The sequence below is a fragment of the Echinops telfairi genome, unplaced genomic scaffold (genome assembly GCF_000313985.2).
Source record: "Echinops telfairi isolate 266 unplaced genomic scaffold, ASM31398v2 ScPeMD7_3;HRSCAF=10, whole genome shotgun sequence".
Lineage (NCBI taxonomy): Eukaryota > Metazoa > Chordata > Mammalia > Afrosoricida > Tenrecidae > Echinops > Echinops telfairi.
In genome coordinates this window covers 12,536,344-12,547,660 of record NW_022103899.1, presented here as the reverse complement: position 1 = coordinate 12,547,660, position 11,317 = coordinate 12,536,344, and the positions used below count along the sequence as shown (strand labels likewise).

At 38.6% G+C, this 11,317-nt stretch overlaps 1 protein-coding gene across 1 annotated transcript in view; it reads right to left on the bottom strand.

Moving 5' to 3' along the window:
* Positions 1-1,179: 1,179 nt before the first annotated feature.
* ITGAV (integrin subunit alpha V) overlaps positions 1,180-11,317 on the bottom strand; it is a 113,357-nt gene continuing 103,219 nt past the window's right edge. The window contains exons 27-30 of the mRNA XM_004701477.2: positions 6,708-6,821; positions 6,505-6,612; positions 5,791-5,913; positions 1,180-5,333 (exon numbers count right to left, since the gene is read on the bottom strand). Of these exons, the coding sequence (XP_004701534.1) occupies positions 5,238-5,333; positions 5,791-5,913; positions 6,505-6,612; positions 6,708-6,821 (441 nt within the window). The 3' untranslated portion in view covers positions 1,180-5,237. The remainder of the gene's footprint in view (positions 5,334-5,790; positions 5,914-6,504; positions 6,613-6,707; positions 6,822-11,317) is intronic.

Genomic DNA, 11,317 nt, shown 5'->3' with positions numbered 1-11,317 from the left:
GATAGAAGCGGGTTGGGTTCTGGCTGCAGGACCTCCGCCGGCGGGAAGTGTGTGGCTCCACTTCCCGGGCCGGGCAAATGGGGTGCCAGTGGAGAGGTCCCAGGCAGCAATGCGGGTGGATGGTCCCCAGTGGGGGTCACCCAGGCAGTCACGGTGGGGGTCACCCAGGCAGTCACGGTAGATTGCAGGTCAGTTACCCCGGCCTTGGATGCATGGAGCAAGGGGCGTGGGCCCAAGGGTAGATCGCTGCCACATGGGGGAGAAGGGAACCACGGCAGGCAAGTGACTCTGGGCGCGGGGTCTCAGTCTGGGGATGGAGTGGGGCTATAGCCTGTCTCGGCTGCAGTGGCAGCAGCCTGATGGCCCGAGATGTCCCACGAATCGGGTCCTAGATCACCGAGGCCCCAGCTCAGGACAAATGTGTGGGGTGCTGTCCTGGTGGAATATTTCACTCACCAAACTCCTAGCACTCAGCTACCTGGACACCAAACCCGCCTTGTTCAAAAGAGCTCTGAGTATTCGGGTCCCCTGGTCCGCCATCTTCCTATTCCTCAATACCTATAACCTTGATTATCGCTGGAGTTTTGTGTCACTGATGGTTTGAATTATTTTTCTGTCAGTTTGCATTATGATGGCTATGTATGTAGTAATATAATAAAGGAAAATAATTCAGGTGAATATAATGAAATTTAGAATAATTCAGAATCAAGAATTATTGTATTTCAAATAATTTTTACCTTTATAAGGATGTATTTACCTTTTTACCTTTCTAAGGATGTATTTTGGGCAGTGCACTGAGATGTTGGCCACAAGAACTGTGGTTTGAACCAACCAGCAGCTCTGTGGGAGAAAGACAGAGCTTTCTATTCCCATAAAGATGTACAGTCTTGGAAACACAGGCAGTAGGGTAGAACTACCCTATCCTATTGGGTCAGAGTACATCAGAACCAGCCAGCCAGTGATGTATTTTAATGTTACCTTTTTTGCTCGTTTTACATTTCTTTTCTTCCAGAATTCAGACTCTTAAGAATTAATACTCTTAAGAATTCAGACTATTAGAAAGATTAGGTCTTTATTTTTTTCAGATTTGCTTTTCGTGCATTGTTACTGGCTAATGTGACTGAAAAGCAAAACAAAACAATATCCTCAAAGGAACATATAAAGGCTATACACAAAAAGTGGCACCAATGTTCAGTTTTATTGAACAGTCACAAGCTACACATTGGAAAGTCAAAAGAACACTGTACCAATTTTCTACTAACTCAAACCAGTTAGCAAATGACAAATTTTAGACATCAACCCCTTTATGTTTCACCCAATGTGGGTAATCAAGAGAATCTACACAAAGAAAACTACTTTCTATGTTACTTGGGTATCATATTAAATTGATAGGCACAGCTCCAAGTTACCTGAAAACATTTGAAAGTGTTTCAAAACAGGTATGAGAGAGTTCAATTGATCATTTCCATTTCCATTAGGTTTACTACATTAATAAGGATTTTGAAATTATCTAGGTTTGTTTACATGTTATATTGCACTTGAGGACTGACAACAAAAATATTAAAGATTTAGTACCTACCCCAAGATGCTCATGAGGCATCAGAAACAACCATGAAATACACATTATAAACTGCATGTCCATAGGTTCATCCTGGAATCTAACCCACATTTAGTTAGAAGGGATGCTCTCCAAAGCACAGATTACTAGGCCATGCCATTTCTTTTTAATCCTATACTCAATTTGCAAGTTTTGTATACATTCCTCTTCCATCAAACATCTACATACATGGTATATCCAAGAGTACAAACAAGGTGACTCTGGGATAAGCAAAGGTCCTCAGAGATATTCCAAGAATGACTTAATCTTCCTGGCTTAGCTAACATCCTGCATGTAAGAACATTGATCAACTTACAGGTTCTGCTTGACTTACACAAACCAGGTGGCCTGTGTGTATTATGTCGTGTACATCTCTTAGGATCATGATTCACCATCAGAAACTTTGAGTCCTATTATAAAGCCAGTGTCATTTTTTTAACTAATATTTGAATTCTCTATTTATATAAACATAAATTATGTTCATGAGAATTCACTGTAAATAAGCTCTGACAATCAAATTTTGATGAATTGCTTTATCCTTTGGAATCAGATTTAATCAGAATTACAATAATAACCATAAAATAAAAGCAAGGATAGAGAAAAACATCGATGCTCACATTAATTTCCTCTCAAATATGAATTTTCAAGTAACTGCCTAAAACTTTATAGTTTTATACTATTTCATTTATATGTACTTTTAAAACTAACTCAGTTTATAAGACTTTTATACTTCAAAATGGACTCTAATTTTAATAAATCACCAAGATGGTGATATTTTAAGTGTTAGAATGTAAGTACATCTTTCTCATTGGAATTTTGTGTGTGTGTGATAGTTTAATCAAATAAACTGATGTGCTACTTTTTTTTTCTGATGTGCTACTTTAAGGGGAACAAAAAGTTTCTCAATATTTTCCTCAAAGAGTTGGCTTTCAAAGTATACTTCTACCATATTTTTATATTGTAGAAAGAAAAAAGAAAAGATGATTTCGCTTTAAATCCCATTATCTGAAAGTAATTTAAACCATTGTGTTAATTTCCAATTAACAACATCGCTTAGATCCCAATACAGCATAGTACCTGGCAAGAGAACAAATGGGGTTGGGGTGGGGGAGCAAATACTGCCCTTTTAGTCATACAGTACCTATCTGGCACATCTTTTCAGGAATGGCTGCTACTAGGCGGAAAGACCGAAAATCAAAGCTGTTACAGAGTTAGTGGATGTATATATTTGCACCTAGAATAAAAATATTTTTTTGTAGAAAATTACAAAGTCATTGGTAATAAAAATACTCTTGTATATGATCACTTAAGCTATTAATAAAACCTGTAATCCAAAAGTCATCAATTTGAAATGTACTATATCTAGATATATAAATATTGGATATATCATCAGGAGGGGCGAGTCCTTGGAGAAAGAGGTCATGCTTGGTAGAGAGTCAAGAGAACCAGAGGGAGGTCCTCAATGAGAGAGATGGATTGATACAGTAGGTGCAACAATGGGCTCAGACATAGGAACAATCGTGAGGCTGGCACAGGATTGGGTAGTTTCTGTTCTGTTACACAGGTGGCATCTAACAGCAACAGCAGGTCTAGTCAATGTCTTAATTTGTGTAACGCACCTAAATGTGCTTCTATTTTATGATTAAATTCTGAAGATTCATTTCTGCACTTATGAATGCAATTATATCACAAGATACGGCAAAATAAACTTCAATAATGTTTAAGGCAAAAAAAGTTGATTATTTAAGGAAAGTATTTATCACTGCCCAATGAGGGCAACCATTGAAAAGCTATTCAACCTCAATTTCCAATGAACAACATGATGTAATGATACAAAAATAGGTATAATTGATAGTCATGCCCAGGCCTTGAAAAACTGTGAAAGAATTACGTTCTTCTTGAATATTGAGCACCCTGTTCCTCTAGAATACTGAGCACCCTACCATATGAAACTAACTTGCCAGGTTAAAAGTTTTAATAAAGATACCCTAGAAAAGGGAGCCCCGGTGGCAGAGTGGGTTACAGGCTGAGCTGCTACCACAATCACCAGGTGAGCTGTTAACCGCAAAGAGCCCACCAGCTGCTCCTAAGGAGAAAGATGAGGCTTTCTACTCCTTTAACAATCTTAGTCTTGAAAACCCACAGGGGCAGTTTCAGGGTCACTATGAGTTGGCATCCACTCTATGGCAGTGAGGGGGGGATCTTCAAAAAGTAGTTCTTGTTAAAAAACGTAAGAAAGATTTTCAGTAACAAATTTGTCAGAAAAATACTTTTTAAAAGTAATTTTGATAGTTGAGGCTTTACCTTGCTTGGACAGAGGTAACAGCTGAGATTAGAATTATGTTATTGCTAGAAATAAACCAATGAGCTACCTAAGAGTTTTGATTGCAAACATTTCTCATGAGATAGGGGGATGAGGGCTGGGGAAAGGCTTTTGGTAAATTGTAAGAATATCTCATTGATCTTAACCCGTTCTCATGAACAGTTTTGGAAACACACAGAAAATACATATAAAGAAGGAAAATAAATTAATCCCAACCAAAACTCTAATCTATGAACATAACTATGAATAAGCAACTATATCAAAGAACTACAAACATCATCTTGCATTATAATGCCTTTTTCTCCTATTGTAAATAGCCAGAAGAAAACAATGGAATTAGATGTATTTTGGAAGTGATTTCAAACCCCATATGGCTCTAAGTATCTTAATATTTCGATGAAATTAAGATATTATACAAGGAGGGTGTTTTTGATCATAGAAATACATTTTGATAGTGAGCTTACACCTTTATAAGTTAATATGTAATAAAATAGGTTGAAGTTTAAATAGAAATAAAAATTATAGCATGTACCCAATTTTCATATTAAAATATTGTACCTGTGCTATTATAAGAAAGCAATTTTGATGGAATCATGCATTAAAATAAAAATCTTTTATCATGTAGGTGATAGTAAAACCCAAGTTCATGCAGCTATCGTCTTTAGTAGATTGAAGAGCTAACTGTAGTGTGATGCATAGTAAAATTAAGTACCTGCACAAAAGATATGGATACTAAGGTCCACATCTGCTTTAAAACATAGGTTCCCAAACTTATTTGGCCTACCGCCCCCTTTTCAGAAAAAAAAAAATTGCTCAGTGTTCCCCCGGCAATTAACAATTTTTGTCCCATAGCCCAGAATCCAGGATTCAGTGTTGGTATTTGCTTTTTCAGGTCCCCTGGGTCATTCTAGTACCCCTGAGAGCATGGTACTGCCCACTTTGGGAAACAGTGCTTTAAAACAACAATGACAATACACACCGAAATCTAACAAGAAACCGCAATTATGAGAGGTTCTATTTCATGTAAAGTGGTAACTCGGGCACTACATGTCTTCTATACATTGAGTAAGAACTACCACTTGAAATCTATCGTTTAAATAACTAAAAACACTAGTCGGCTGATGCATATTAAATGTATGTCTGAACTTACTAATAAAGAAAAGGTTGACGACTATTGCTCTTATTTTGTGGTTAACACTAATGATCATCAACAGCAGTACAGTCCTGGATTTTCATTCCTCATGAATGAAATTTAAATCTGTAATGAAGTCAGTAAATCGCATGGGTTAAGGATGTAGGAGAAATTAAAAATCACAGTTAAGCTTCGGAGTTTCCTTCACTATTTTCTTGAGGCTGAAGTTGCTCCCTTTCTTGTTCTTCTTGAGGGGGCCGCACACGTTTAAAAAAGCCCATCTGCAAGGTGAAGAAAAGCACACATTATTTATTCCCTGAGCAGTAAAACATATTAAAAACACTTGTGAGTGACCAAGTGGTAACCAAGAACATTTAAGGGACCGCCCATCCTCTCACTTCAAGCAATAAGCAGTGCCTACGGTGCATCAGTAAAGAGCCCTGGTGGTGTCGCGGTTACGCATTGGGCTGCTAACCACAAGGTAAGCATTCAAACCAACTGCTCTGTGGGACAAGGGCCTGGTTTCTATTCATATAAAGAGGTACAGTCTTGGAAACTCACTAGGGCAGTTCTACCCTGGACTATAGAGTCGCTGTGAGTTGGCATCAACTGATGGCAGTGAGTTTGGTTTTGTGTTTTTATGATGCATCAATATTATAGGATGCTGGCTTCCTTGCCCTACCTTCTTTCCCCTCTTTCCTTCCCTTTCATCCGTCTTGTCCTACCCCCACTACTTACCCTGTGCATGACAAACACCAGAACAGCCAGTAACAACAATCCTGCTAAAACTGCTAGGATGATCACCCACACAGGGACAGGCATGGGCGCTGGCTGAATGCCCCAGGTAACATTAGTGGTAACCTGTTGAAGGGGAAATTACTTTTTAAGTTAAAAAAAATCACTCCCCTCCCCACCAAAAAAATTCCCTCAATTATCCAACAAGTATTTGAGTGCCTACGATCTTTCATTTTAATGTTTTCACATGATTTTCTTTTCTCACACAAGACAAATTGTGATCACATATTTTGTAATGAAAACATGCACAAATAAAATTCCTCTCATCAAGTCTATTTCTGACTGCCTCTGAAATTATTTTCAAATATTACAAACTAGTTCAGCATGTCATGATCTTATTTTTAACTCTCAAATTGAAGATCTTCAATGTTATCACTTAGTCTGTTTCCAATTTTATTACTTTGTGAAGGAAATTTTAGAAATGCAGAATTCTTCACACAAAATTTTAGCATATACTGAAAAAAAGAACAATGGTAAAGGTCCGAACTATAATAATCCCATGGTGAAAGTAATAACACGAAACTAGATTACAATCCCATCAACTTGAGTTTTAAAAATTATCAATATAGCTGCATTGTTGTATATGTATTTTAAAGGAAGTATCTGAGGCGTTAGAATGAAATGCATTTATTTCAATTCCCCAAGTAGCTGACTTACCAATGTGGAGTTGAAGATGTCCTCAATTGGAAGGTTTTTATAGGGAAACTCTATGACATTAAATGAAGCAGATGACTTCAGTGAATAAGAGTGGTTCTGGTTTTCCTTCTGTACAGAAATAACAATGAAATGATTTCAATGACAGGGCGTTTTCACTTTTTGGAAAAAGTGGATAAACTTTAATGCTGCCTCTGACCACTCACATTCATAAAGGTCTCGGTCCACAGGAGAGACTTCACGTACAGGATCGCACTCTTTCCCCGGTCCAGGCGGCCAACCTGGCAGACAATCTTCAAGCATTCGGCAATTCCACAGCCCTTCCAAAACAAAGTCTTTTACTTTCAAGAACAGATCATTCTATCATCTCTTTACGCTTAAACATTCAGAACTTGGCATTGTATCATTTTTATGTGAAGGCGAAGGGGAGTTAAAGAGAGAATCTAGGTTACCTTGTCTTATGGGAATAATGCTGACAGGGAATGAATGGGCTATGGCTTAAATAAAGAAATTAGAGTTGAGGCTATAAATGACTTTTGTAATGGGTGGGTTGGTCTTAACGTGGTTTATTGTAGTCCTATAATATCTACATAATATTAAAAGATTCATTTGTATTGGTAGATGTAGTAGTTCCATAATGTCCTGTCAACTTGTGAAGGGGTAGAGTCTAGCTTGTCAATCAGGTTGCAGCTTGATGACCTCATTTGGAAGCGTGAAGAAGATAAATAGCTCACTGGAGGCCAGAAACCCTCCCTCCCTGTGAGACTTCCCTGTTGACAAGCCACATGGATCTACACTAACAGAGCCACAGCCCTGGAGCTAGAGGAGCCACCTGGAGACCCACACGAGTGCTGAGATGCTTCCACCACCAAAGGATCCATAAGACTTTCCACCCACTGGCCTGTGATCATCCTGCTTTCGGCATCATTGCAAGGCTGTGTGAGCCTAAAGAGGAATTTATGGACTAGTATCGACATATGCAGGTAATATCAGACTTATGGACTTGATCTGGACTGGGCTGGGATGTTTTCTTAATGTACAATTGCTCTTTGATATACAGTTCTCTCTTACACACGTGTCTATAAATTTGTTTCTCTACTCAACCCAGACTAACACACTATAATTCAACATTCTTTCGGCAAAACCAGAACCTGGTGGTTTTAGTAAGACATGGAAAGTAGATCACTACATGCTTGTGAAGAGGGGGGAAAAAAGGAAAGAAAGAAAAGAATGAATTCTTTTAATTTGTGATTTGGGTGGAAATTTACAGAACAAATTGCTTTTCCACTCACCAACTCATACACATTTTGTTTTATTTGCAATCCTCACAGTGTAGGAGCACTTTTCCTATGTCCTTCCTATGGTTACCATTTCCCTTTGTTCTTCGTTCACATCCCTTCTTGCTTTCTGAGTTCAATCACTGGGAAAATACTACCCTTTCAATTTCCGATTGTTCTAATGTGTGCATAAAACAATGCACATATTAGAACAAGGCCTCATGTTATCATTTACCTTTATTGGGCTGAAAGTGGAGCCAAAGGGGTGAGTTCGGTTTTAAGCATGAAGGGTGTATAAGAGCCATACTCTTGGGGGTTCCACCAGTCTCTACCAGAGCAGTAAGTCTGTTCTTTTATTATTTTGAGTTTTGCTCCACAATTTTCTTCTATTGTGATCCCTTTTTGAAAACTAAAAGTGGTAGCCAGGCACCATCTAGTTCTTTTGATCTCAGGTTTGTCATATTGAGCTAATAAACATATCACCTCAAAACAATACTATTCTTTGATGGTATCATCAATTGATGAGAAAATTAAACCTTATAGGTATTAGCAAATGAATCACTGTAACCATGAAAATAACTGAGGAGACAGTGAAAAATCCAGAGGCTGCTGACTCCAAAGAAGACACGTGTTCTTTTTAATTGACCATAAAACATCGTAAGTACACAAATAGCACAAACCTAAAAGTAATAATCAGTAATTTTCTTTTAAAATCATAGTTTCAGGAGTTCCCAAAAGGCTAAAATAATGGATTCTAACCAGTAATTCTATCAATGGAAGCGAATTTTAAACCTCAAAACTACTTAATATCAGGGGTTACCAAAAAAAAAAAAAATCCCAAACAACAGAATTGTGCTGGGGAAGCAGAGCTTTTGTAGTATGCCTTTTTCCTGCTAGGCGAGCATCTAGCAACTCACTCTGAGTTAGTGCACCCAGTGGCGTCACCTGAGAAGGTTTTCTCTGGTCACAGTGAATCTCTCATAAAAGCAGTTTCACTCAAACCTTGTTTTTATGATGGCAGATTTAAGAGAAGAGCATACAGCTGTGAAATTTTGTTTCCTGCTCGGGAAAAATTCCACAGAAAATTTTGTGTTGTTGAGCACAGCTTAAAAGACTATGGGAAAAACTCAAGTGAAACAAGTGGTTTTCTCATTTCAAAAAAGATGAAATATCGATTGATGATAAACCTCATTCTGGATGTCCATCAACTTCCAAAATGGGTGAAATGTTGTTTCGTAGTACATTTCAAGTTTGTTCCACCAAGTCAGACTGTGATCAAGATTTCTATTTGGAGGTTCTGAAAAGATTGCAGAACAGCATGCAACAAAAAAGACCTTCTTTGTGGCAGACAGGGGACTGGTTTTCCCACCACGACAATGGACCTGCTCATGCAGTCATCTCTCAGTGTGCCACTTTTGGGGGGAAAAACAGCATGCCTTTCTTGCCCTAAGCACCTTACTCACCTGACCTCACTCTGTGAGACTTCTTTTTGTTTCCACAAATACAGAGGGACATGAAAGAACAACAATTTGACAACATAGAAGAGGTGAAGAAAAAAACGAGGGATGTGCTGTCAGCCATCCAAACAGATGACTTTGAAAAATGTTTCCAAGAATGGAATCATATATTTGACAAATATTTTAAGTGTAATGGAGAGTGAGAAGGTTGTTTTGTAAAAAAAAAAATGCAAATACATAGCTTTTTGAGAGGCCGGAATTCCTTTTTTTTTTTGGATATCCCCTGGTAGATTGCTTCATTATACTACATAAAGTTACCTTTATGGGAAGTATTAAGTAGATACAAGTTAATAATTAACTGGTGGCACAGTGATTAAATACTGAGCTGCTAACCAAAAGGTCAGTGGTTCAAGCCTACCATCTGCTCCAAGGGAAAACGATGAGGCTATCTGCTTCTGTTAAGGTTACAGCCTTGGAAATCCTACAAGCGAGTCCTACCTTGTCCTTGGTATGAGTCAAATTCCATAATATAGTCCACAACTGTTAGCAGTTCCTCAGATTTATTCTTATGCAGCCTATAAAACTTGCTTCTAAAGACTATACTATCTTTTATATCCACTTAACAAATACGAGTACATGCTCAATCAATTCATTATACCGATATTTATTCATATTGTAGGCATTGTCTTAGATGCTAAAGATAAGAGTTGTTAACTAAAAGAAGTCTGCCTCTAGAGAAAATGTTAATAACTGGTTAACCAGGGCTACGGTAGGGTGGGTAGGGAAAGGAATCATGGGGTCAATGGTTTACATGTTGGACTGCTGACTGCAAGGTCAGTAGTTCAAATCCACCAGCCAGATGACACTATCTGTTTCCATAAAGATTTACAGTCTCAGAAACCCTACAGAGCAGTTCTCTGTCCCACAGAGTCACTATGAGTTGAAATTGACTTGATAGCTGTGGGTTGGTTTGAGTAGAGTTAGGGGGAGCAGGAACAGAGAGTTATCACTTAAGAGGTACTGAGTTTCTGTTTAGGAAGATAAAACTCATTTGAAAATAAACAGTTGTGGTGATTGCACAAATTGGTAAACATAATTAATGTTAACGTTACACACTTTAAAATAGCAAATGTTCTGACATAAATCTTACCACACTACTTTTTTTTTTCATTTTCAAAAACATTTTTAATGTAGGAGGTAACCAAGAAAGGGAAATAGTGAAAACATCCAATTACATATGGAATAATATAATCAAGCCATGTATATGCTTTGATAAACTGGATGTTGAATATGTAGCCCACTGTTCACTGTTGCCTTCCCCCTCAACAGTAAGCATCACTCCCCAACTACTGGAATCACTAGCTGCTGAGGAAGTGCTGGGAACTTCTTCCCAGGAAACTGTGCCATCTAATGAAAGGTTCATGTGGAGGTCCCAGAGCCTGGGTCCCAGTGGCCACTTTGGGACAACTCTGAAGGGATCTCCAACTCCAGAGTTCCCCCAAATGCAAGCTGAGACCACATCACAGTTCAACTTCTGTGACCAACTTCTGCTTCTTTCCTCACTCATGGTGGTGCAATCGCGTTGACTCAGACTCCATGACCTACTGAGGCTTTCTAGGCTGTAGTCTTCACAGGAGCAGATGACCGGATAGATCTGTTCTCCTGCGGAGAGGCTGGCGGGTTCGAAGTACTGAGTTTGTGGTTAGAAGCTAAGGGTTTTTAGCCACTGAGCCAGCAGGGATCCGTTCCCTCATCAATGTTCCACAGTAAATCTACTGCATGCAAATCTCCACCTCAAAGTTTTTTTCCCAGGAATGCACTGCTAGTAGGAAAGGTCCTAGGAAGCAGGTCCATTGGCGATGCACTCAAGGGTAAGCACACTGGTGGTGGATGAAGTACTGAAGACTATTCAGGCTGTCATGGTGCAACTGTTAACACTTTTACTGTCCCAAGGCTGGACAGACAAACCTTAGCAACAGCAGGGAAGGAATGCACCGCTGGTATATGAAAGGTTGAGAGGAGAGGAGATGTTTAACTTTTACAGATAATCAAATCACATAGCTATTGCACAGTGATATATAT